Source organism: Lygodium microphyllum, chromosome 2 (genome assembly GCF_053477565.2).
Source record: "Lygodium microphyllum isolate KBCC chromosome 2, Lygodium_microphyllum_v1.1.10, whole genome shotgun sequence".
Taxonomy (NCBI): domain Eukaryota; kingdom Viridiplantae; phylum Streptophyta; class Polypodiopsida; order Schizaeales; family Lygodiaceae; genus Lygodium; species Lygodium microphyllum.
The window spans coordinates 54,868,302-54,896,046 of NC_141136.1; the positions used below are offsets into that span (position 1 = coordinate 54,868,302).

Genomic DNA, 27,745 nt, shown 5'->3' on the forward strand with positions numbered 1-27,745 from the left:
CACTATTCAACATAAGGGAAAGACACTCACACTTGATGTAAAGTTGAAAGGGGAATATGTCCCTATTGTATCCGCAGCTGCTATTTCTTAAGTAATGAAAAATCATCTTTCAGCGTATTTAGTTTTTGCTAAGGATAAGGATGATAGTGAGAATGTTGGGAATATGTCTAAATTAGAGAAGGATCGCATGTCATTTCTGAAAATGTATGCTGATTGCTTCTCTCGGTCACTTCCAAGGCACCTACCACCTGAAAGAACCGAAGATCATGGCATAGACCTTATCCCTGGATGTAGCCCTCCTAATAAACCACCCTATAGAGTCCGTGCAGCTCAACAGGAGGAGATTATGAGTCAGGTAAATGCGCTGTTAGAAAAAGGGCTAATTCAGCCCAGCTCATCTCCTTTCTGTTCTCCAGTGCTTTTGGTGCAAAAAAAGGATGGTTCATAGCGTATGTGCATTGACTATCGTGCTCTGAACAAGATCACGATAAAGAACCACTTTCCGATCCCTCGGATCGATTATGTTATGGATAGATTGCAAGGGGCAGCAATATTCAGCCGTATAGATTTGAAAAGTGGGTATCATCAGATACGCATTAGACCGGAAGATGTGCTTAAGATAGCTTTCAGGACATCTTTTGGGTTATATGAATTTCTTGTCATGCCTTTTGGACTTACGAATGCCCCTGCCACTTTTAATCGGATGGCAGATCGCATCTTTCAGCCACATAGAGCATTCGTGGGTACTTTCTTTGATGACATGATTGTCTATTCAAAGAATGAGACGGAGCATAGAAAGCACTTGGACATTTTTTCAATGAGCTACGTAAGCATAGGCTGGTTATCAATGACAAGAAGAGTGAATTCTTTTTGCATGAAATCCACTTCTTGGGACATATTGTATTTGCTGATGGTATTCGTATGGACCCTGCTAAGGTTGAAGCAATACGTTCATGGCCAGCTTTGAAGAATGTTCATGAGATCCGCAGCTTCTTGGGTTTATGTTCTTACTATAGGAAGTATGTACGCGGGTTTGCTGAAATTGCATCTCCATTGCATACTTTGCAAAAGAAAGATGTGCCATTTAGATAGACAGCAGTGGAAATTTCAGCATTTCAAAAGTTGAAGGAAAATATGACTTCAAATCCTGTGCTTGTGTTGCTTGATCTAAGGAAGTCATTTGTGGTTCAGTGTGATGCATGTGGTAACAGCATTGGGGCTGTCATTATGCAAGATGGCCGAGTTGTGGCTTATGAGAGCCGAATTCTCCACGGTGCAGAGAGGAATTTACAAGTTTATGAGAAAGAGCTCTTGGCTGTAATTCATGCACTGTCTACATGGAAACATTATTTATTGAGGGCTGATTTTACAGTGCAGACAGACCATCAGACTTTGAGGTACTTTCTAACGTAAACAAAGTTGTCAGAGAAGCATATGAGATGGGAAAATTTTCTCTCTATGTTTCATTTTCAGATTGTACACATTGATGGTAAAAAGAATGTTGTGGCTAATGCACTGTCACGTAAGCCACAAATTTCAACCGTTACTATGGTTTATCACACTGAGTTGGCTGCCATGAAAGAGCAATATGCTGCTGATTCGGACTTTGCTAATGTTTATGATCAGCTTTGCAATGGCCAAAGATATGAGCATTTTATGCTAAGCGATGGATTTCTAATGATGCATGGATGACTGCGTGTCACAAAGCAGTTGAGGCCTAGAGTAATCATTGAAAGTCATGCTCCTCCACATGCAAGACACAGAGATATTGATGCCACAGTCAAGGTAATGGAGCATTTCTTTTATTGGCCAGCTTTAAGGCATGATGTAGAGCAGTATGTTAGGACATGCATCATATGTCAAAAGGTAAAGCTTGATAGGCAAAAGATTCCAGGCTTGTTGTAGCCCTTGCCTATTCCAGATAAGCATTGGCAGAGCATTGCTGTGGACTTTATCTTTGAGCTTTCTAGGACACCTACAAGGAATGATGGGATATGGACTATTATTTGCAAGTTTAGCAAACAAACCCATTTCATTCCGGTGAGGAAGAAGATAAAGGCTGATCATATGGCACGATTATTTATGCAACACATTTTCAAGTATCATGGTATGCCTCAATCGATCATTAGTGATCGAGACCCTCGAATGACCAGTCTATTCTGGAAGGAGTTGTTTGAGAATATGGGTACCACGCTGAAATTCTCATCATCCTTCCATCCGCAGACAAATGGTCAGCCTGAGGAAGCAAATTCCACAGTGTTGGATCTTTTGAGGTGCTATGTTTCAGACCACAAGACACAGTGGGAGCAGTATTTGCCATTGGTTAAGTTTGCATACAACAATACGGTGCATAGTTCCACTGGCAAGGCTCCATTTGAGATGGTTGAGAGTGGCAAGAAGGTTCCACCTATTTTGCACACTAAGAATAAGATATTTGAGGCTGATCGCTTTGTGGAAAGCTTGGATGCAACCTATGCAAAGATAAAGTATGCACTTCAAAGATCACAGGACAAGCAAAAGCAGGCAGCTGATTGCCATAGATGTGCTTTGTAGTTTGCAGAGGGCGATTATGTATTGCTGCGTTTCGAAAAGACAAGGCTGAAAAGTATGAAGGGAAGAGAGAGGTTGTATCCTAAGTTAAGCATAAGATACTATGGGCCCTTTCAAGTATTGGAAAAGATCAGCGATGTTGCATATCGGCTGAAATTACCTCCACATTGGCGGATACACAATGCCTTTCATGTCAATTTGTTGAGACCTTTTCGTGGTGATGTGCCAAAAGATGTATCTACTGAAATTCAGCCAAAGGTTGAGGAACTAGATGAGATCTTGGTACCCAAGCAAATTTTGGCACATAAGGAAAGGAAGGTCAGAGGTAAAGTTTCTAGAATATATTTGGTGAAGTTTCAAAACCATTCACCAATGGATGCAAAATGGATGGAAGAGGATGACTTGGAAGACCATCTTCAGTTGTTGCAACTTATCTCGATGCCTTTCAGTTAGAACCGACTTTGGATCGGGCTTACTCAGGTTCAGCAGAGCGGGGGTCCAAAGCATTGCCTGATGCTTAAGGGGGAGGTAGCACTTCCACTCCACCGATTTTGGACAGCTCTCATATGTAGTGGATCTCGGATGTATTCAGCATGCATCCAAGGTACTATGCTGATAGTATGTCTGCCATGAGGTCACTACTCGGTGTACTAGTCACTGTGAGATATATGTATATGAGTATGGTTGTCACCGCGGCTCGGAGACTATATACTTATGCATGAGTTTTCAGAGAGTTTGGCATGAATTTTTGCCTCGGTTTTAAGATCAATTTCTGATTAGTTTCAGCTCAGTTTTTGATCAGTTTGAGAATCGTTTATGATCACTTTGGGATCAGTTTTACATCACTTTTTGATCAGTTTTTTTTACCATCAGCTTGTGATCAGTTTCTAGTCACATTTGCAGCCATTTGTGATCAGTTCTCATATCAGTCCATGACCAGTTTATGATCAGGTCATGCTCAGTTTTTAATGGTTTACAGCTGATTCCATAGACAGCCGCATGAAAACGAATGTCATTGACAGTTTCAGCCATGGTTTATGCTAAGAATATGCTTTACTATGGTTTTGAAGTTAGAACGGTCGAGAAACATGAGTTATGGATGCATCCAATGGTTTCTAGCAACAGTTTTGGACTGTTTTTCAATTTTCTATTATGTTTTGCTCGCTGAAAATTTTCAATAAGTTTTGCGCATATGCAACAGTTCGACAACAGTGGCCAATGTTGTGGTGACTGTCATGCCAAATTGAAATTCCAGTGCTATATACTTTTGCTTTGGCCCAATGCAATGCAATCGAGGACGATTGCAAGGTTTTCAAGGGGGAGATATGTCACGGGGACGTGAAATTTTGAGATGCTTTAATCTTGCTAGTAACATTTGATTAAGTTATTAATCAAATGTGCAATGTTGTTTAGCACATGTGATGCACATGGCAGTTATTTTATGGGAACGGGCCAAGGACCCCGAGGATACAGTGGGTGTTAAAGGCAAAAGTTGTGTTAAGTTATGCCAACTGGGTTTTGGTGGTCAGTAGGTACCAACATGGACCCTAGGACAATTGTTTGGCCATTAAGTGTCAGTGGTGACACTAGGGACTAGCATCTAAGGGTCAACAGAGGTTGGGAACCACTCCAAGTTGCAAATGGCCTAGCCAATTTTATTATAGATGGGCATGTTTAATTTTGGGCAGGGTTAAAAGGGTTGAAATTAATTTTCAGAATTAATTAATTTTGAAATTTTAATTTAATGTTTGAAAATACATTAGGAAGGCTGCCACTTGGCAAAACTTTCCCATGCAACTAGGGAGAAGGCTGTTGGAGGGTGGTGGAAGCTGAATGGCAGCCGTTCCGAGCTTGGTAGAGGGAGAGGAGGTGATCAAGTTTGGCTCTGAGAGGCGACGACGAGTGTCGCACGCCGCAACAAGACAGGGGGACAGCAAGATTTCTCTTCCGCCTCAAGAGAGGCGACGGTAGAAGAGGAGGGCTCACTAACCGAGCTCGGTTGGTGTTTTACCCCCCCCCCCCCCTTTGCAGCCATTGGTGCCATCAGATTCGTCATCAGAGCTACGAAACAAAAGATACATTTCAGCTGATTTTCTCTCTTTCTACAGCATTCTCTCGTCTCCTCCAGTCTATGCTCACGCATTATCAACAATTCTCAGCCATTGGTAGCAGAGTACAGCCAAATTTGGTGGACAACAGAGAGTTTACTACTGTAAACCCTAAATTACAGCAGTAATTAGGGTTTACCAGCCACCTTGGGACCCGTGCCATCAGTCAAAGGCATTGTACAATGAAATCAGCACTGGAAATTCGTGGAATTGTGAGGATTTCAGATGCCAGCCCATCTATTGCGAATTTGGGGCAGCATTTGACTAGTTGGGGTTCCATTAGAGCAAGTCCTGGGTAAAAATCAAGGGGCAATTTGCCCAAATGCTTTGCTGATTATTGGAACAGCAAGGGGCTTTTGAATCAGCCAAGGAGATCGTGAAATCTCGGCTTGTAATTTATCCATCAAAAATTGAAATTAAAGAAATGCTGAAAGGGACGCCAGTTTTGGGGCCAACAGGGTATATCCACTGTCCAAGTTTATGAAGGTAAAGTAAGCATTTCGATTTATGTTCATTTGCCGATTGCTGTAATTAAGTGCTTAATCAGGTTAAACCACCCTATCCGAGAAGGAAGGCTGGTTTCATTCTTTGTGTCAGATATAGATCCACTACCTGCCATCTTCAACAATACACAACTGCAATAAAGGGCTGAATGCTTTCAGCCAATAGCAAGGTTTCTGAATTGTAACAGCAAGGACACACTCTTGTACTTCCAAAGTGTCCAAGAAGCAGTTGTTTAGCTGCAAATTTCAGTCTCAAGTACTGATTACAGCATGTGCACTAATCAAATCTGATATATTTGCATTAAGGATAGCTCCCACTTCAGTAATACATCACCAAAATTCCCAAATGCAATGACCCAAATGCTGTATTTACCACTGTTTCACTGCATAATGAGTATTCAGCAATGCATGTACCAAGAGAAGCTGCCCTTTTTCAACATTTGACGCATCCAAAACTCTAAAGACTCCCACTCAGCAGTGAACTTGCTGTGCAAATTTCACTGTCCAGTCTCAAAACGACTCAATAATACATCACCAATGTGAAAAGCCCCAAAATTTCTGCAGTGAATCTACTCCAATTTCATAAATACATCATTCCGAGCATCAAATGCGGGCTAATGTTGCAGAAATTTCACAATTTTTGCAAAAGCCCCAAATTTTGGGGTCCAATAGTGCACAATTTCCAAGAAATTGGCTCATCCAAGCAAAAATTTCGCTTGCATTTGAGAATCCCCAAAAATTTATGAGGCTTGTGCACTCAATGTCTGCAATCTATGGTCCAAAGGTCATTGCAATATGTGTCAGGCACCAAATTTGGGAAAAGCCCCAAATTTTAAGACATAGATTTGAACAGATTTGCACTCTGTGCTTGTAGGTGTGAACCCATGGTAGAGAGGGGAAAATAAGGTGAAGAAATTTTTTTTAAAAATATATGCCGTTGACCTCCTGCCCGTCGTTCGTGCAACGGGATGACTTGACGCCCATCACGTGGAAGCCTTCCTGTCACGCAACGATCGTCGTGCAGCCCCGTCGCGCAACAGCACCCTGTCATGCAGCAGTGTTGCCTCCAGCCCCATCACACAAAAACATTTCATAGAAGTCACCTCAATCAATCGCAAGTCTGCCGTTGACTGTTACCTGTTCACCTACTCCCGAACAACCCGATTAACTTGTTGTGCAGTCTTCGTCTGCCGTTGACTGTTACCTGTTCACCTACTCCCGAACAACCCGATTAACTTGTTGTGCAGTCTTCAACTGACCTGTCGTGTCACCTACTCCTCAACAGTCCGCGAGACTATTACGCCTGTTAGTCTACTCCTCAACAGCTTGCGTGAGCCATTGGCTCCAATACCACTTTACAGAGGCGAAGCAAAAGCAAATAGAGAAAGAGAGCTAAGAGCTAAGGAGCGTTTGATAGTGATGGAGTGAGAGTGAGTCGTTGGATGGGTGTGTACCAATGTGGTACACACGAAGAATAAAAGAATGTATTTATACTTAGGGTACGGTACACTTACACCTGTTAGGGTGGGTTCACATGTGTGAAGTAATATGTACACGAGAGAGTGCGTAAAGGGCCTTTACACCCAACAACACAGATACTAGATGGGTTACCTCTTCTGGAGAGGCCTCCTAAGCACTTGCGCAAAGGATGTATTTTGGGGAAAATGCATCAGTTTTCGTTTCCCTGTGATGTTGCTTTTAGAGCAACACCCAAGTTGCAGTTAGTGCATTCAAATGTCTGTGGGCCTATACAAACAAAGTCATTGGGAGGATATTACTAATTTGTAACTTTTATTGATGGCTTTACACGATTCTGCTGGGTCTATTCTTTGGTAAAAAAGTCAATAGTGTATGATGCATTATTGGCTTTTGTTGCACTTGTTGAGAACCAATCTGGTTGTAAAATTAAGACTCTCCGTTCGGACCGAGGGGGGGAATACATGTCCTCTATGCTGAATTCCTTTTTGAAGCAGAAGGGCATTGTCCATCAATACACTATTACTTATACTCCACAGCAGAATCGGGTTGTAGAGAGGAAGAATTGGTCACTCGTGGTGGAGATGGCCAGATGTATGCTAAAAGCAAAGAGCTTGCCACACAGTTTTTGGATGGAAGCTGTCATGTGTGCTTGCCATGTTTTGAACACATGCCCCACCAAAGCATTAAACAAAATTACACCCTTTGAGGCTTGGAACAACCGGAAACCTTCTATTGGGCACTATCGTACCTTTGGGTGTCTTGCATACGCACACATTCCACAGGTACTCAGAAAAAAGTTGGATAACGAGGCTGTCAAATGCATTTTTGTGAGATATAGTAGTGAAAGCAAAGGCTGCAGACTATATGATCCCGTCTCTAAAAAGGTGTTTGTCAGTAGGGATGTACTATTTGATGAAAAATCAGAATTGTCCCTTGTTGGTTTAGACACATATTAAGCTGCCCATGATGTATTTGAAGGGCTGTTGCCCATTACATTTGCTGATTGAACTGGAGTTTCAGCAAGTGAACTCAATGTTCAGCCAGCTGCTCCATTGGAAAATGCAGAAAATCAGCCATTGGCTGATCTGAATACTCAGCAAAGTGCTGAAACTGAAATTCAACAAGAGCTTATGCACAATCAGAAGGCAAGACAAATGCCTAGATGGTATTTACAAACTATGAAAGATAGTCATCTGAATGCACCCATGGCTGGTCGTACTAGAAGGCAAGCTCGTATGCATGATACTGCACATACCATGGAGTTTGTTATGGCAGCAAGCACACTTGATGATGAGGAGCCTAAATGTTTTGAGGATGCACAACAGAGTGTGCATTGGATGGCAGCAATGCAAGCTGAATTGGATTCTATAACTAAGAATCAAACATGGGATTTAGTGTCTTTGCCCTTTGGAAAGAAAGCCATTGGAACAAAATGGATCTACAAGCTAAAACAAAATGCAAATGGATCCATTGACATATATAAGGCAAGGTTTGTAGCTAAAGGCTATACACAGAAGAAAGGCATTGACTATGAGGAGACATTTGCTCCTACCTCCCGAATGACGACCATCAGATCTATGATTGCTTTGGCTGCCCATTATGGATGGACTCTGCATTAGTTGGATATTAAAACTACATTTTTATATGGGAAACTTCATGAGAAAGTATATGTACAACAGCCCATTGGTTTTGCAGTTGAGGGATAGGAACACTTGGTTTGCAAGCTGAAAAAAGCTTTATATGGCTTGAAACAAGCTCCCAAAGCTTGGTATGCAAAGATAGATGCTTTCTTGCATAGCCAAGGGTTCATCAACAGCTCATCTGCGTCTACCCTTTACGTATGTAAAGAGGGGAAATCCATGCTGATCATTTGTCTATATGTTGATGATCTCTTACTTATAGAGACACATGCTAATCAGATCTCAGCGTTGAAACAAAATTTGCAACAAACTTTTGACATGTCAGACTTGGGGTCTTTACATTATTACTTGAGCATTCAGTTCATACATGATGCTAGAGGTATTGGTTTATCACAATCAAGATACATTGGTAAACTTCTTGAGAAGTTTGGCTTACAGGATTGCAAGCCAGTCTGTACACTAGTGGAACCTGGACTAAAGCTATCATTACATGATGACAGTGATTTGTTTGATATATACACATATGCTCCAACAGTTGGATGTCTTATTTACCTATGCAACACTAGGCCAGACATATAGTTTGCAGTTTCAGCCCCAAGCAGATATATGCATCAGCCATGCATGTCACATTGGCAAGCTGTTAAGCGTGTCTTTCGTTACTTGCAAGGTACTAGATCTCTTGGATTGCTTTATGCCAAGGGGAGACCACTACAATTACATGCTTACAGTGATTCTGATTGGACTGGTGATTATGATCCACGTCACTCCACTAGTGGCAATTGTTTCTTTCTTAGCTCATCCTGCATATCTTGGCTTAGCAAGAAGCAATCCACTATTGCCACATCATCATGTGAAGCTGAATACAAGGCAGCTTTCACTACCATAGTTGAATGCATATGGATTAGATGCTTGCTAGCTGATCTGGATGCATCTGTTACAGAGCCTACTCCTTTGTTCACTGATAGTCAGAGTGCCATTGCAGTGGCACGGAACCCAGTGTTTCATGCACACACGAAACACATTGAGATACATTATCACTTTGTCAGAGAGAGGCTACATGCAGGTGATATCAGCCTTGTCTATTGTCCTACCACCAGTAATGTGGCAGACATCTTCACCAAAGCTCTTCCTCGTGACAAATTTGAAGCATTTCACAATGCTTTAAATTTGATCTCCTTTGGTGGCGGATGATCCTTGTACTCTTGATCACTCTTCACTCCAGGAGGGTTTGTTGGGTATTTCACTTGCGCCTCACTTATGCCTACGCTCACATAGGAGTGTCGATGATCAGTAGGACACTGGGACACTTTTTACTCTCGGTACAAGAGGTTTTTTCCCCCATACTTATTGTCTTATTTTGTATGTGCTTATGTCAAACACTTACAGACACTTATCATGTTCGGTTGTGAACACCCCCTACAACCCTAAGGTTTAAGGGTTGTACCTTGTACTTTCAGCCTACACTCTTTCAGTCTATTGCATTGGGTGTCGTGCTTCACTCTCACACTGTCTACTGTACTCTAAGCTGGGCTTCAATCCTCTCTCAATCTCACGGGGCTACCAATCCTCATGAAGCCCCTCAATCCCTCATCACAAAGTGTCTTACAAATCCAATAAGGAGAGGGCCAATACTCTCCTTGTCGATCCGCCTTTGTTGAAGACTCTAGAATATCCAGCGGTAGGGAATCTGATGCAAAAGCAACCCCATCGGTAGGTGGAGCCTTAAGAGGCATAGGCTCCACAAGCAATGGCTCCAATGCCCAACTATTCCTTGGATCTCCTAGAATGGGGCGCTCTGTCAAAAGATGACGTACCAGCGAGACAGCAGTGTTGGCGGGAAGAAACACGAAGTGAACTCGGCAGACATGGAGAAGAGAAGAGGAGAGAAAAAACTCTAATGAATGGAATGATGAAGATCTGAATCATGGAGTGAATGTGATACAAGGGAACAAGGGTGCCGTAGCACAAGGAAGATGATGAAAACAGCCAAGAACCACGACGAACCACAATGTCCTCGTGAAAGGGTGTGAGGGTACTGGAGAGACTAGAGAGAAGAGATGATGGACTGAATGAATTAGCCGTGAGGAATGAATGAGAGAGTGGCCTATAAATAGGCATAGTCAGTCTAGGATAGCGCCCCTTTTTGGGGCTGCAAACCCTAAACACAAAAGGCAGAAATGCAAAAATGCAAACTGCGGGTGAAGGGTAAAGGGTTTCTCAACAACCCCTCTCAGGCCCAAAAAGGGAGAAGAGTGAGGTAGAGATGCAATGCTACATGCTAAAGAATGCTCATGTAGCAGGTGCCACTTGGACAATGTCCCTCGTGGGAAAATTGTTCACTTGCCCAAGCGTCCTAGTACAAAAATGATGAACATGCAATGCATACGAGGAATGTCAAACTTTGTGTGGTGCCGAGAACCATAAAGATATACCCATACTCGATCTCAGGAGGTGGCTCCATGCTGACCAAGGGATAAAAGAAAGAAGAGAAGAGAAGGAAGAAGATGTAGAGGATCCCTAAGATCCAAGATTTCCACCGGAAAGGGAACCTATAGTAAATAACAGTAGACAGAGTGAACTAGAGAACCCGAAACTCAACCTCGGGAGAGAAGCTACTAGCTCCGTGCATCCATGTTGGAAGGAATATGAAGGCCTCGTCACCAAGTCGCGGCTAAACCTCCGAGCACCCAATCTAGGTAGTACCTGAAGATCCTGGGTATCAGTAGAAGAGATCACTGGTCAAAGACAGCCACCCTAAGAAAGTAGACGATAGGTGAAGAACTTCATGTGGAGTAGGTTCCCCCTCTGAGGTGGAAGGTGGAGGGGTCCCCCGCTGAAGTCGAAGAAAAAGTAGATGCCCCCTCTGAGGGCAAAGAAATAACATTCCCCTCTGAAGTAGATAGGAAATCCAAAAACTCATGGATTACGGACTCCGAAATGTCTGATGACGAAGAAAGTGCCGCCAGTCGTGCTAAAGAAGGTATCTGGGGTACCGAAGAGCTCCCAGAGGTAGCCTCTCGAACCTAAGTAGTCGAGGGTGGGGAAGGGTGGGGCTCAGAATGAGCAAGAGGTGGGCAACAGTTGTTGTCTCTCAGTGGAGCAAACTGGGTAGCCGAAGAAGAGAAAGGAGTCGAGCAGCCACTGTCTCTCGAAGGAGCAGATTGACGAGAAGACAATATTAAACAATCACTATCTCTCGATGAAGTAGGCTGCAGATCCGTAGGTCATGGAAGCCACTGTACCTGAAAATAAGTGGAAGAAGACTGTCGCTGACATTGCGACGATCTCCAGGAGGTCATAGTGCCAATCGATCCTCCATGTGCTCGAAAGGACTTAGTGTGCATCGGATGCGTCTTATTGCCTTGAGCATAGTACTCTGATAGCCGATGTAGAACGATCTCTGTGGCCCAGAAAGGAGAGGTGGCACAAGGAGTGCCTGGTGGAAGATGCATATACTCCGAGGGGTTGAGGAGCAAAGGTCAAAGTCGGCAAGCATCGGTGGTGTGTCCGATGATGCCACAGTAGGAGCACCCAGTTATCTGATCATCTGTTGGTAAAGAAGCCATGAATACCAGTGTGCCTTGCTGAAGAAGGAAGAGGTCAGCCACCATGAACCACGAACCGCAATGTCCGCCTCAAGGGGTGTGCGGGCAATGTGAAGCACAAACCGCAATGTCTGCCTCAAGGGATGGAAGGGCAGTGGAAGGGCTAGAAGTGAGCTGCCTGTGAAAGGAGGATGCGACCAACAGTAAGAAATTGCAACCAGTAGAAAAACGCAGGTGAGGAGAGAGAAAAACTAAAAACGTAGGCAGTAGGTGAGAGAAAGACTAAAAACGTAGGCATGATAGTCTACAAGAGAGAGAGAGAGACTAAAAACGCAGGTAAGACAGCCTGCAGGAGAGAGAAATACTAAAAGCGCAGGCAACAAGACTGTGATGATGTGGCAGGCGGTACGACAGCAGGTCTACACAGAAACAGCAGTCGCCTGGCTGGAATTAGCTCCAAACTGCGTGAAGAGGGCTGGAAATCAAGCGCCAACTGATGGAGACAGCAATGAACAGCTTCGGTTGAGATGTCATCCACAAACGGAATATGGCAGCAAGCTGAAACACCTGACATCTACAAAAACGAGATTTTGATACAGCGGAAGAAGAAGAGAAGTGGATGCCACCCGCCACCGATCTTTGCCTTCATTGGAGTGGAGGATCTTTGCCGCTATTTAAGCAGATCCAGCTCTGATACCATGTCAAAAGATGACGTACCAACGAGACAGTAGGGTTGGCGGGGAGAAACACGGAATGAACTCGACAAACATGGAGAAGAGAAGAAAAGAGAGAAAAAACTCTAATGAATGGAATGATGAAGATCTGAATCATGGAGTGAATGTGATACAAGGGAACAAGGATACCGTAGCACAAGGAAGATGATGACGACAGCCACAAACCATGAACCACAATGTCCTCATGAAGGGGTGTGAGGGTAGTGGAGAGGCTGGAGAGAAGAGGGGACGGACTGAATGAATCAGCCGTGAGGAATGAATGAGAGAGTGGCCTATAAATAGGCATAGTCAGTCTAGGATGGCGCCCCTTTTTGGGGCTGCAAACCCTAAACGCAAAACGCAGAAATGCAAAAATGCAAACTGCGGGTAAAGGGTGAAGGGTTTCTCAACACGCTCCTCACCCCCTCTCTAGCTAGAGACTCAACAAACCGCACATGTCAACTCATGTAGACATCCCATGAGATGGAATCATAAATCTTGTACCCCTATGACTTGAGTTGTAGCCAACGAGCACATGTCATTTAGAAGCTAGCTTGGACTTATCCCATTGCTTCTTTGAGATGTCAGCATAGGCATCACTTCTAAATACCCTCAATTTTAGTCCAAAACATGCCTCAAGGAGTCATACCAGCAATGACGGATACGGTTAACTAATTTAGGACATGCATTATGATGGCCACTACTTCAGCCCATAGATGTTGAGATGTCTGCCAATGATCCATTGCCATCTCAATCGCACTCCAGTTCTTCCACTCCAAAATGCCATTCTCTTGAGGAGTGTTGGTTTTGGCAAACTCTTGATTAATCCCTTAATTTGTGCCAAAACCAAGCTAAATCATTTGAGATAAACTCTCCACCCTTGTCGAATCTATCAAATCTCCCTATCTTAAGCTTCCACCCTAAACAATTCTCCATGAAGATGAATCAATCCTTACAGTGAGAGAAACATTCCGATTCAGTGCCAAAAGCCCATGTCATCCTCTTATACTCATCCACAATAGACATAAAGTGAAGAGTCCCCTTAAGGAACTTTGTCATGGGGACATGAATTTTTAATGCTTTTCTTAGCATTTGGTTTAGTTATTAATTAAATGTGCAAATATGAGGTGTACACATGCTATTCAAGACAATTAAGTCACAATGACAAGCCTAGGACCCTAAGAAGTTGATGGGTGTCAAAGACAAAAGTTGCAATAAGTTGTACTTGACAGGTACTAGGCGGTACTTGGTGATAGATTTTGACCTAGAATATTTTATTAGCCATTAATGTCATGACATTAGGAACTAGGCATTAATTAATCAATTAATGCCAGTGAGACAGTGTAACAGCAGCAAATGACAAATTTTCTTCAATTCTTCGCAAAGAAAGTCTAAATTTTCTTTCTTCTCAGCATTCTCTCTCATCTCCCAGCCTTTCTACAACCTTGCTCCAAAGATTACAGCATTGAGATCACTAGAGGCTGAGCAATTTCAGATTTCTTTGCTGTAAACCCTAATCTAGCAAAAATTAGGATTTAGCAGCAGCCTCGAGAAGCATGCCAAAAATTGATAGCTCCAAGGCTTGGATTCAACTCAGCTAAAACTATTTGTAGTCAAATACAAGTGGAGGACTAGCAAATCGATAAATTTGGGGCATTTTTCATCTCCATCAAAGCGGATGAAGACCAATTGACTGCCCAAATCAAGGGGCAAATCAGATTGAAGACTTCATGTCATTTTGGACAACAAGGGGAGTTGGAATAACAAAAGGGATTGGGAGAATCCCATTGTACATCAACTTCTTCTTCAATTAAGTTAAATAAATACCGAAAGGGACGCCAGTTTTGGGACCAACAGGGTATTCATTGTCCAAGATTGTAAGTTAATTTGCATTTCTCAGTTTTGTAATAAATGTTACTACTATAACTATGTTGTAATTAGGGAATTACCACCCATCCACGGAAGGAAGGCTGGTTTCAAAAGAACTACAAAACTCCACATCATGTAGACGCCATTCTCCTCATGCGCCTAGCAAAGAACTTGTTTAATTTTTCCATCAAGAACCCACAAGGAACCCTTATCAAACTCAACTGTGAGGCTAAGTCTGCAACTTACTCATCGAAAGGAGATGATATCCTAGGCTTGGAACATAGAGAACCTCCAATGTATAGGCACTAAAATGCCCATCCAACCTCGAATTCATGAGAATTTGTACCCTTCAATTGCTCTTCTTGGTCCAAGACCATAGGAACCAACTCTTTGGGGTCTCTATCCCTCCACCCTGAAACAATCAAGGTGGAATAGAATGCACTAAATCTGGCAAGCGCCATCACTCGCCAAATACAGTAGTTCTGTCCATTTAGCTTTTGATCCTACGGAAGAGCCAGTAACGCCACGACCTTACGGTCCATGATAGCCTGAAACTCCATGTCCAAGTCACCTAAATAACCTGCACAAGAAAATGGGCAGCCCCCTCTGACTCCAAAAGGCAGCCTACTAGGGCTTTCTCCACTTGCCCTAAACCCACTTTAACCACCGAAGGCAATTAAAATCTGAAATCTGTTGCGAATGGCTGAAAACGCAGCCTTTCCTCTTTCTTAAACAAGAAATCCTACACCAAAACAACAAAATCACTTCTTTTCCAACGTATCTCAGCTTGGCTTCAGCCTTGGTGTCATGCTGAAACCTCCTCTTCAAAATTACCCCAAATTGATCAGCCCTTCAACACAACTTTGACACCATGTGAGACAACATTGAATGTGAAAGTGTATGACTAGACTGAAAGAAAGAACTGAACACAGAGAGGAGAGAGGGAGAGAGACACAGACAGAGGAGAGAGGGAGAGAGACACAGACAAAGAAGGAGAGAAAGAGAGAGGGGGGCAATTGAAAGCTAAAGACTACAAAGGATAAATGTTGAATACTAAAGGCAGATATATACAAGGGTTGTGCGAGTATAACCAACCAAAGATCTATCTCAACTTGCATGAAAACTGAAGTAACTATGACCCGAGGGCAGGCCAGCCTAAATAAACAAAAAAAGTAAAATAATCCTATCAGGTCGGCCAATCAAAATCGGTTGACTGTTGCAAGAAACAGACCGACTGCTGAAAAACAATAAAATGATGAAAAAAATGCTGTGAAAAATGCACTTGCAACGAGGCAAAGCTATCCCCCTACCTACCCTGATCCACCTACCCAAATTGCTAAAACCTGGCAACTATCCAAAACTACTGCCCGATGTCCTCCTATACAATGCAATGCTGCACAAACTGCCCTAATCTGCCCTATACATACATGTGCCTGTCTTCAAGGTGACCACATCTCTAACAAAACTGTGTCAAGAAGCAGTAGGGTTTGCACAGAAGAACACAAATTGCGTATGGCACGCACTATGACAAAGAACTCAAAAACGCAAAAGAGGAATGAAGTGACAAAGCATGCTCAATGAATCATATTGAATGTTGATACAATGGAGTGAGAGCCTTAGGGTTCCATGTCTCTGGGACCGGTACTGAGGTGAGTAAAGTCCAGTCAATGACACCCATCAAAGCTCAGAGATGACTCCATTGTCCCAATTGATCAGCCGACAACACAAGTGAAGGAATGCCTGTGGAGGCGGTGAAATGCAACCATCCGAACAAGGGGATATCTAAGAAGACACCGGACAACGAAGGATAGCAGTAGAGGGCATGAAACACAGTCCTCGTGAGCTCTCATTGATGATGAGAAGCTGATCTAATGAAGATGGCAGCAGTGTAGAGTGACCAGCAGCAAAAACCTAGGTTTGAGCAAGGGCAAAGATAACATCAACTCTCAGGGTGCCAAAGGTTGTGCAGCTTCTGGAAAGGGCCTGCTGAAAACAAAACACAGGAGTTCTTGCCCAAAGAAGACTATAAACTGCAAAATGCAAATGTACAGAAGCAACCAACAGCAGTATAAGCCTTGTGGGCTGCTGCGCAGCTTGTCAACAACTTAAGGAAAGTGTTGTCAGCAGTGGGAAGACCACCGCGCAGCAGGGCAGCATTTTGCTAAAAACCCAGCCACATAGACGACACTTGGTGCTCCATGGTCAAGACTCTTAGACCCACACCAAAAATCAACCCTTCAACAGCTCAATGTATTCTACCCACAGCCTAAAGATCTAGCTAGACTGTCCTAAGGGAAAATGAGCCTAACTTAACCTATACAATTGTAGCGTGACTTACCCTAAGGATCCTAGGGGAACCTAAGAATCCTAGGTTTTTAGTCTAATGGTGGATGATGACCGAATAAGCCCCAAGGCACTGGCTGAGGGGTCAATTGAGAATGCATTTCAATAATGGCCAACCACTGATGAACTTGGAAACTAGGGGGTGGATAAACTACTCTATTGCCTTGGGGAAGACCCCCTCTCAACCATGGGGTGGCACTACCCCATTTAATGGGGCTGAGGTTGTATACCGTGCAAGGAACTGTGATCTTATTCCCAAGATCTACAAGTTAAGAATTGGTTTATGTGTAACGGAGGAGCTTGCTCCTTGTCAATAATATTAACTCCACAAGGGGGGGGGACTGGCCCATCTTCCAATCCCTAGTGTGTTGTCAATCTCTCTATCTCTATCTCTTTCTCTCTACATCTTTCTTTTCTCTCATCTGTTCTCTCTCTGCGCCAGCATAATATTCACCATATATCTTTTAAGCATATAAGAAGGTCAAGTGTATATCTCGGATCTTATAACACATTGTATTGACCATGCAAATAAAAGCTAACAAACCCTTAGAAGTAGACCAACTTTAAGGCTTAAAAAACTTTCACGCATCAATATATGACCTCTTAGTTGGCCCCAAAATCAAAAAGTGTTCAGATAAGGATACCATAACATTTCTTCTTTTGCTGCAACCATACATACCCGCTCAGTAGAGCCGAGCTGCAAAACACCCTGAGGCACAGCTATGACTGCAATAGTCTGAAAGCAAGTGTCTAAGATTAGACTTAACAAAGTAGAATCAGAATAAAGAAGAAGCATAGCTTTATTACAACTGGCTCCCTTTCCTACAATACCACTGTACTGTGAACCTAAACATATCGGCTTTCATTCACCTTGATCCCTACTGCAAACTGATGCTGCCACTCATCTGGGTACTGCAGTAAAATGTGAGAACTTTAGCTGAGCACATTTTAAAAGAGAACTGATATACAGCAATAACACAATATGACATCCAAAAGATGACAAATTAGACAACGTAAAGAAACAAAATTTCATTATCATTTCAAGTCCTTCACTTTAATGTCTTAAAAGGTAGGTTTCCAATCTGCTGTAACAATATCTTTAGCATCCTCAGTAGTAGGTCCCCTACTTGTGAATACATAGCCAATATGAACAGTCCCACTTACAGTTTGGCTTGAAAAAGGAACTGCTCACCTTAGGGTCAATAAACAGTATCAAGATCCTTACAAAGGTGCTATAATTTCTACAAAACTGCAAAACCATCTATCCCATTCTAACAAGGACAATCATATTCTCAATAAATACAGCAGGCAACTTTTGCATGGGTAATCCTCTAAAGAATTCGACTTGTTAAGCACTGGAGTATATACATATTAAATACTACATCAGGTAAAAATGATCGTACATATGCATGTGACACACAAGGACACCTCCCCATTCAGTATTACAGTCAGAACAGATAGGGAAAGTCATGATGTGCATGCCACACAAGTATCCATAGACTTTGGGAGTATCATTAAAGTTGCTTATAGTGACAGTATGATCCACTGGTATAAGTGAGCAACAAGGCAGTGATCAAGCTGAGGGTCAAACATTTTGTCCGTCACTTTAATGCCTAAAATGTTGGGTTCCCAACTGTGTTATTGCATTAACTTTAGCATCCTCTCCACCAATAGGGCCCCAAACTGTGAAGGCATAGCAGATGTGAACAGTACCATTTAAAGTTTGGCCTCAAAACAGTGATAAAAAGCATCAAGATGTTTAGAAAGGCACTATAATTTCCACAAGTTCTGCAAAACCATCCATCGAATTCTAACAAGGACAATCAAATTCGTCAATCAATAGTGCAGGCAACCTTTGCATGGGTAATCCTCCATTATTTAACTTGTTAACCATTGAACAGTTCAATATCAAGTACTACATCAAGTACCACTGGTCATCCATATGCATGTGAGCCCTTGTCATCACAAGGACAACTCCCCATTAAAGTAGGGACAGATAGGGCAAGTCTTGTCTCTGCAAAGAGTAGTGAGTATCCATAGACTCTAGGAATGCCTTTAGAGTGGCTTATAGTGACAGTGTCATCTGCAGGTATAAGTGGGCGCAACAGGGCAGTGATCCAGCTGAGAACAGACCAATCTTCTACAGCGTAAAACAGGCAGCCTACATAGAATCATTCAAAAGTACATCTTCATGTTGGGACTTTGCATATCACCACTCAGCCACCTATAATAAGTTTTCTGACAGGTACAAACTACACAACTTCGGGCATTGCTAAAGAAAGTTGTTATATAGAAACATAAGGATAGGCAATTCATAGGCTGCTTATTCATAAGCAAGTTACTGAATAAAGTATATCAAAGATATGAGTACAATACTACCTTATACTAGAGGCATTCTTTCTTTTGCTAAGGTTTTGAATAGCACAAAATACGTAGCCTTGATATCGATACATAATCCAAATTTAAGATATCACTGCACAAAATATGTAGCATTGATACCGGTACATAATCCAATTTTAAAAAATCACTGCACAAAAACCATTGCGAAAAAGGCACCACAAATACCTTTTCAAGCATGGAATCATTACTCAAAGGCCCTCTCCGAACAGCTTCCTTACACTTGTTCTCTCCATCATTATAAACCCACTGCTGCTTGCCACTGAATGCAACTCTTCCAATAATGCTAGATCCAGATAGAAACACATTTTAGAGGCAAACAATTGGCACTGATTACATCAAGCAACTACTAATTACAATCAAAAGTAGTTGTGGCTTGGATCCTATTGACCTAACACGTTTAAGCAAGATAACAAGGGCATTTGGGATACTTCAAACAGTAGTCCACATTTCCACTAGTAATAATGCTGCCTCAAATCAAATTTATGACCCCCATAGCATCAAAAGACGTTTTGAAGTCATGTTAGAAGTGCACCAGAAACACCCTAACCTCTGAAATAGAGAGCTCACCCTTCACCCATCGAGTACACACAGTATGACATTTTTGCAATAGCCAGGCCTATTTGCCCTTCCAAGTCTCCAGAGCCTCCTTGATGAAGAGGATTGCCCCCCTTTCCAATCCAGTCATTATGTGGTAACACACAAGGGCTTAGCGAGGACCTTGAGTATTTGTAATATCCATCCTCCCATGTCAGCATCCTAGAATTTACCAACTAAGCTTTGTCAGCTCAACCCACTCAAAGAAAATTAAGTCACATCTTTGTGAAGCCTCGAAAGGACCACACTATCATGTGCATCAGCCAAAGGCGAGACAGAAAGAAATCCATACATGCGGCTTCTGCGCTTCAACTTCCAGAAGACTGCATAGCACCAGCTACTCTTCACACAAAGGTTCATCAAAGTTTGATATAAATTTGTCATTGCCATAGTTCAACACCTTCTTTAAGAAGCGCCTTGCAATCTGGCAATGCAAACCCTGTTCGGCGCTTTTCAACTAACTGCCACAGCATGAACCCCTCCCAGCAAGCTTGCGGCCCAAATTAGATCTCCTCTTCCATGGTGGTGCAGAAGGAGGCAGATCTTCCATCTCGATAACTTTCATCAGAAATGACTGTGAGCTCCACAGAAGAGCATGAAGATCACTACCCAAAGACCCTTGAGCAATGGCAACCGAATGAAAAACCTTTGATCAAAGGGAAACATCTACAAGTATACCCAGTTTCACTCAGTTTCCAAGACCCCTGAATCCATTAGATTTGATCAAGGTTCTAAAGAATCTGCTTTGTGCCCACACATGAACTGAAAAGTATTGTGACAATAGTCTCTGCGCAGCTCTTCCGAAGAAAGCAATGCTGACATAGGACATGTCAGAAAATGAATTTCTGCTTTGTCTGCCTGCTTGGCTTAGTAGAATGGAAGGGGACTGATGAAGAGGCAAGACAGCGCAGAGGTTCTTCGCCTGCTTTTGCAAAAGCTGTCCAAGCTTACTCACCTGCTCTGCTGTTGCATGGAGAAACCCTTGTGGAGTTCAATTGGGAGACCCGTAAATTTAAACAAACGATTTTTCCTTTTCTGGGGGGTGAGGAACAATGTAAAGCTGTGCCTTTGAAAAGCCCTGCTTACTCGATGGGGAAAAACATCCCGTAGAAGAAGAAAAAACCACAAATCCGACTAGTGACAGTGATGATGGAGCCGCACCGAGAGGGGAAAAAGGTGTCCTTTCGGAAAAGGGGAAATTTTTTTCTGAGACCTGGAACAGAGGATGAACAGGACAAGGCAGATGTGAGAGAGAGAGAGAGAGAGAGAGAGAGAGAGAGTAGCAAAGAGGTCACAATTGCAGTGATTTCCTGTAGCTTGACATAGCCCCAGACAGTGCGCTGCAGAAAGTAGACAAGGGCTCCATTGAGTCCATCCTTTTGGTTGGTGGGCGGAACTGCCCCCGAACCAAAACATTAAAATTTTTAAAATTAAAAATTAAAATACAAATCTCACGTTCTCCAGATTAGGGTAGAAGAGCGTCTGAAGAGTGGGGGAGGTCAACGATACTTGTTTACATGTGCTGTTTCAAAGAAGAGCTCCTCTCATCAGCAGTCACAGCAAAAGATAGGAAAACACGTGGATGTAAAGGGTGGGAGGTCAGGCATCAAGGGATGCCAATGGCAGAGGAATTGAATGAGGTGAAAATATAGCAAGAATTCTGGTGAATTGTGTGTGTGTGAGAGAGAGGAGAGAGAAAACTCACGTGAGAGAGGAGAGAGGGAAGGATAGAGCTTAAAAGAGTTTTAATGTCGAAATTTGCGTGCAAGAGACAGAGGGAGAGACGTCTGTTATGAGATAGGTATTAGCGAAATCTGGGAGTCGTGACAGAAAACTGTATAAAAATCCGAGAGAAAGGGAGGGAGGGAGGGAGGGAGATATTAATCAAGAAATTGGTTATGAGAGACAGAGTACAATTTTAATGGAGAAAAAGACGAAATGTATGAGATAGAAAAACCTGAGTCATGAGAGAAAACTCCGTAAAAATCCGAGAGAGAGAGAGAGAGACAGGAGAATATTAATGAGGATACTATTAAGAAAAGAGAAAAAGAGGAAATATGTGAGATCGGAAAATCTGAGTCACAAGAGAGAATTCAGTGAACATCCGAGAGAATTTGATGAGAGGAGGGAGGGAGGATTGTAATTTGTCTGTGAAAAGGAATCTGAGAGAGAGAATATTTGATAGAAAAAGAGGTTTAGGACAACTTGATGAGGGAGAGTGGCATGTGAAACCGCATTGAGAGAGAGTATATACGAGGCAGCAGTAAGAGTGAGAGCTCAGAACACTTTTGAAGAAGTTGTTGGCGACAAAACAAAGCTGGGCAATGAGAGAAGATGTACTTTACAAAATTCTAATACCTCAGCTTTTGCAAAACGACAGATCCTAAATGTCCACATACATGCATGATGCTCCTAGGCTTTTGATGACATGCAACACAACAAAAGCTAACTTATATGCCTAGACCCACCACATAAAAACACCCAACAGCCCTTCCCACTTGGCATCCCTAGGCCCCAAGTAATTGAGTGTGTTGCACAATTGTGGTTACAAACAAAGCCCTTGTTCTCATGGTGTCGGTTGGCATTTATGATGGCTCAACAAACAAACTACTTTCGCAATCAGATCCATTTGTGCTAACACAAAAAATGCTCAAATCCCAATAGCACCAAGCTATAGCCAGAGCTCCAATCTGGCAGAGTCCCAATGTTCAAGAGTAATATCATTTTTGCAAAATAAGTTTCATCAAAGGCCATCTTTTTGTAGACCTAAGCCTTGCCTAGAGATCGACATGGCTTGTTGAAACCTGTTAAAACAAGGTGAAACATTGTTTGATTTGATATCCATGTTGATAAACTCCTCATTATAGGTTCTTCATTGGATCTTCTACCTTGAACTAATGACATTGTCAGATATTGCCAGTTAACACACGTTTGGATCATTCAAGGATTAGCATCCCTATCCACCAATCACCCGATTCATTGTAACCTTCCTTTGCCCTCAAAACTTTTATGTGTTTTCATTATTCTATGCATGGATCCTTGTGTCTTCTAAGGGGATTCATTAACATTATGAGATTGTACCATTTCGTATCACATAATAAACCAAATAAAAACAATTTTTTTTGTAGATTACTAACTCATTACATATTAGTCACAATAGCATCCATTCTAAAAACAAGCCCTATAATTGACAAAAGTTAGAAATAACATCTGCACCATATCTCTTTAGAAGCTCTTTTTCTTGTGCAATCTTGCCAATTGACACTACGATTTTGTTTATGATGCTTGGTTTACTTAAAGGTAGGAGTATAGGAATAATGCTACTACTTTAGGGAAATTGAGCACTTATGATAGAGAGAATGTTGAAAGTGTTCAATATCTCTCTCACTTTGGATGACGAGGTGATGGATGTGGTTTTGATCATTTCACCACCTGACAAGATAGGCTTGCCTCTGTGGTGCTGCCAACCATGATAAGGACTTTCCTCTTCTACCACCCTAAACAAACACCACACCATACACAAACATTGCTTCACATGGTTAACCTTTTTCTCCAATAAGCCTTGCTTAACAATGGCTATGTAGTTTCTCATTAGTTATGGCACCATAATGCCTAAGCTAAAGAAGGTAATAGTAGTCTCCGTTGTTTGGAGTACAAAGAGAAATAAAGGAGAGAGATTTATTTAAGTTTATATGAGAGATCGAGATAAGAAGATGAGTTGCAAAACACAAATAAACCATTCAAGCTCAAAATTTTGCCGGTGCCCACGAAAACCTTATACAACAACTTCTTCATTCTTAAGGTGACTTCAAATTCAAGATTCCATGATTATTTCTTGTCAATACTTGTAGGTGGTTATAAAGTTTGATTGCATGGAGGCCCATTGCATACATTTCATAAATTTAATTGTCATTAGCTTTTATAATTTTAATTTGATTATTAAGATGTTTGGTATTAATGGGCATTAGAAGGGACCCACAAAACTCCTATGACATACAAGGGGGTGAGCAGAGAATGGTTGAGCGGATGTAGTAGAGACGAAGGGTTTTGAGAGAGAAAGGAGATAGAGGGATATGGGGGGAGCTCTACGCTTCATGAAGATAGCATGAGATGGAGAGAGGCCTAGGGTTGAGGGATGTACATAGGGTTGTCAAGAGGTTTGGGGACTTAGGGAGATTTAGGAAGCTAGGGATTGATGTAACTAAATGAGGGACATGGAAGGGTATTGAGGGTTACATTGAAAGGGGAGGGACGAATGGGGATTAGAATGAAGAGGTAGAGAGAGGTAGATGGCATGTTTAGGAATGGAGACATGCAACATGTTAGTACTGATTCAGGCTCTTTAAGAGACTTGGAGGCTTCCAAATGGATGGGAGGATGGACAAGTGGATGAGGTTTAAGGGGTGGAAAGAGCAATTGAGGGAGGTATACATGTGGGAGATGGACTAGAGGAGTGTGATCTCTCTCTCTCTCTCTCTCTCTCTCTCTCTCTCTCTCTCTCTCTCTCTCTCTCTCTCTCTCTCTCTCTCTCTCTCTCTCTCTCTCTCTCTCTCTCTCTCTCTCTCTCTCTCTCTCTCTCTCTCTCTCTCTCTCTCTCTCTCTCTCTCTCTCTCTCTCTCTCTCTCTCTCTCTCTCTCTCTCTCTCTCTCTCTCTCTCTCTCTCTCTCTCTCTCTCTCTCTCTCTCATATTCTTTGCTAGCCTCAAATCAAACACACATACATTTAAAGTAGAGGATTATTCCAAATATAACAAAATTGTATTTGAATTTTGAAAATTATGAGCATGTTTCCTTGATGTAGTCTTTAGAAACTCGAAACTTTGGTTAATAATTTATGAACTATTATTGATGCCTTGTCCCATGTTGCATAGTATAATATTCCCAAGTCTCTCTCATTAAGTATTTCTAAATTATTGCATCAAATAGTATATATAAGATGTATTCTAATAGCAACTTGCATGCACATATGGAATTATACAAATCACAATACCAAAAACTTATATATATATATATATGGGGTCTGAATTAAGCACCAAAAGCTTGGTACAAGAAGATACATGCATACTTAATTGCATGTGGTTTGCAAAGTAGTCCAACTAAATGCAGCTTATACACTAGGCGTCAGGGTGATGTACCTCTAATAATTGGTTCATATCAACAACATATTGCTATTGGTCGTAATGAGATTCATTTTACTAATTTTAAGGTTGAGTTGAATACAACTTTTGACATTACCATTTTGGGCCTATTGCATCGTTGTTTGGCGTTCCGTTGAAGTAGTGTAACGGAGGTATTGCTTTGTGCCAAAGAAAGTATGTTGAGTCATTATTACAAATATATGGTCTTGAGAATTACATGCCTATTGGTATTCTTATGGAAATAGGTTTAAAGTTGAGTCTTCATGATTTCAAAGATTTCTTTGAATGTCTTTCTATATCGCAAGTTGTTGGATGCTTGATTTTTGTATGCATAATGAGGTTGACATTCAGTTTGCATTCTCATAGATGAATAGGTTTAATGCACATCCCAAGCACCAAGCACTAGCATGGAGTGAAGTGTATCTTTGCTAATTGAATGGTACTCGACACCTTGGTATGATTTATCCCAAGAAGGGATCATTACCACCATCTTTTTTTTGGGGGGCGGGGGGGGGGGGGGGGGGGGGGGGGTGGGGCAGGGAGATTTTGATTGGGCTAATTGTTATGGCACTTGTGTATGCACAAGTCATTTTTGCTTAATGCTTGGCAACTCACGTATATTATGGTCAAGCAAGAAGTAGCCCACTATGGCCACTTCTAGTTGTGAAGTCAAGTACAAGGCAACTTTCATGGCTATGGTTGAGTGTGTTTGGCTTAGATGCCTTTTGATTGATTTGGTTGTTGGATAGTCATGTACCACCACCATCTTCATTGACAATCAAAGTGTATTGGTAGTTGCATAGAACCCTACGTTCTATGCTCTATGACAATCAAAGTGTATTGTTAGTTGTATAGAACTCAATGTTCTATGCTCATACCAAGCAATTTGAGGCACATTATCATTATGCTTATACTAAGAAAATTGAGGTGCATAATCATTATGTCAAAGAGAGACTTTATACACAAAATATTAGCTTAGCCTAAGTGCCAACACAAGACAACCTTGTAGATCTTTTCATACAAACTTTGCCTTGTGAGAAGTTTGAAGCTTATTACAAATATTTGACATTACTCCCCTTTGTGGATTGATTATAATCCACTAGGCTTGGCACTTCCCTATGAACAAGTGTGAGATTTTGTTCACTACATCACTCTAGGGGGGATTTGCTACTCTATTTTGGTAGTGATGCATATGAACACACTCATTAGGGCACTTTTTCACCTCTCTAGGAGGTTTTTTCCTCCCTGGCCTTGTATGTATGCCGATTCACTCTAGGGCATACTTTGTTTGTAAATCTTTTACTTTGGTACCACTCAATACACTTTTCTTTGTGTAACTTCAAGCTTCTCCAAGCTATGTGTGTGCATTCTTGCAAACCTAGCTCTAACAATGGCAACATTAAAAGAAGTCTTTTTTGAAAGTGGTGTTTAGGATGGACTTGGGTGCAATACTTGTTCAAGAGCAAAAAATGCATAGTGGAAGTGGATCAAAGTTTACATATAAAGAATATGCTTGTTTTGTGGGAGGAAGATTAAGGTCATGAGTCTAGGTGTATGCCATCAATAGTGGAATGCAAATACCCAAAATTCAAACTTAGCTTACAAGATAATAGGCTACTAGCTATTTCTATCAAATGGATCAATGAAATGCTTGATATAATCAATATACATGGGTACAATGAAGTAAGGTTAAGGAAGAAGCTATGGCATATCCTTGATAATTTGAATTCTTTAAATGGAGACTTCAATATGGCTCTACAAAGAGAGAGTAAGAAGAGTGGAGCTATACATGTCAACTATTGGGATTCGTAGATACGAAATATTATTTACAATTGAATAATAACCCCCCTAACTTTCAACTCCTTGAGCATCCCAAATATTGGGCTATGCTTGATAGATGGTACTCTACAAAGGAGGGAGTTTTGTTATAGCTATTAGTGACATTAGCAGTTGGCTTCAAAAGTTTGATCTTTAATCATGTTTTTGTAATTTTGTCTCTCAATAATTTTTTGGTTTCAAGTGGACCACATTCAAGTGTATAATGGAGGGTCCAATTTGAATAGGAAATACAAAGTAAAGTACATGATCCTGAGTGGTTTTCTTCACATAGCTTAGCATTCTGCCAATCTACAAGGAGCATGGGATATGTGAGAACAAGAGAAATGAGTTTTTGTGACCGAGAGAAATTTTCAACATCTACCAAAAAGTGCAAAAGATAGAAGACCTTACTTGTACAAAGTAACACTACTAATTCAAGCTCAAGTCATTAGCCAAGCTATTATTGTCAAGGATCTAGAAAGAATGAGTTCATTTACAAGAAGACAATGGTAGTGGACTTGCAATTGTTTTTTAACTTCACAAAAAGCTTGAGGCAAAAGTGTTGAAGGAGAGTTTGGTGGTAGGATAACTAACCAAAGGAACATTATGGGTTTATCTAGAGTTGTTTCATATTTCTATATAAACAAGATAAACCAATGGACCAAGAGGCTCTAAAAACTTAGACATAAAAACTTGAAGGAACCCATCAGTAAAGTAGGACCAGGCGAATAATGCAACCAAAGAGCCAGACATGACCCCATCTGGGAAGTGGAACTATGCGACCTCATTCACCTAATCGACAACTTGGTGCAACAGGAAGCCCTAGACATGAAAGAGGGTAGCTCAATAGGTCGAAGAGGCTACGAGGAGCTTGACCTAGGAGACCTTCCTAAAGCTGTCCAGCAATTTGCGAACAAATACAATGCTCAAACCCAGCTAGAACACCGCGGTAGACCTACAAAGAACATCATAACAGACTCGAGGAAGAGAGGAAGTTGGCTCGCAGGGCTCTACAAGGCCTAGCCGCATACAACCAGGACTAGCAA

The 27,745-nt window shown here is 41.8% G+C and overlaps 1 protein-coding gene across 1 annotated transcript in view; it reads right to left on the reverse strand.

Moving 5' to 3' along the window:
* Positions 1-21,576, reverse strand: part of LOC148039756 (transcription factor bHLH155-like) — a 62,889-nt gene extending 41,313 nt beyond the window's left edge. Inside the window, exons 1-5 of the mRNA XM_087693644.1 lie at positions 20,037-21,576; positions 19,718-19,906; positions 19,316-19,433; positions 17,621-17,662; positions 17,430-17,486 (exon numbers count right to left, since the gene is read on the reverse strand). Coding sequence (XP_087549770.1) covers positions 17,430-17,486; positions 17,621-17,662; positions 19,316-19,433; positions 19,718-19,906; positions 20,037-20,134 — 504 coding nt within the window. The 5' untranslated portion in view covers positions 20,135-21,576. The remainder of the gene's footprint in view (positions 1-17,429; positions 17,487-17,620; positions 17,663-19,315; positions 19,434-19,717; positions 19,907-20,036) is intronic.
* Between the last annotated feature and the right edge of the window lie 6,169 nt (positions 21,577-27,745).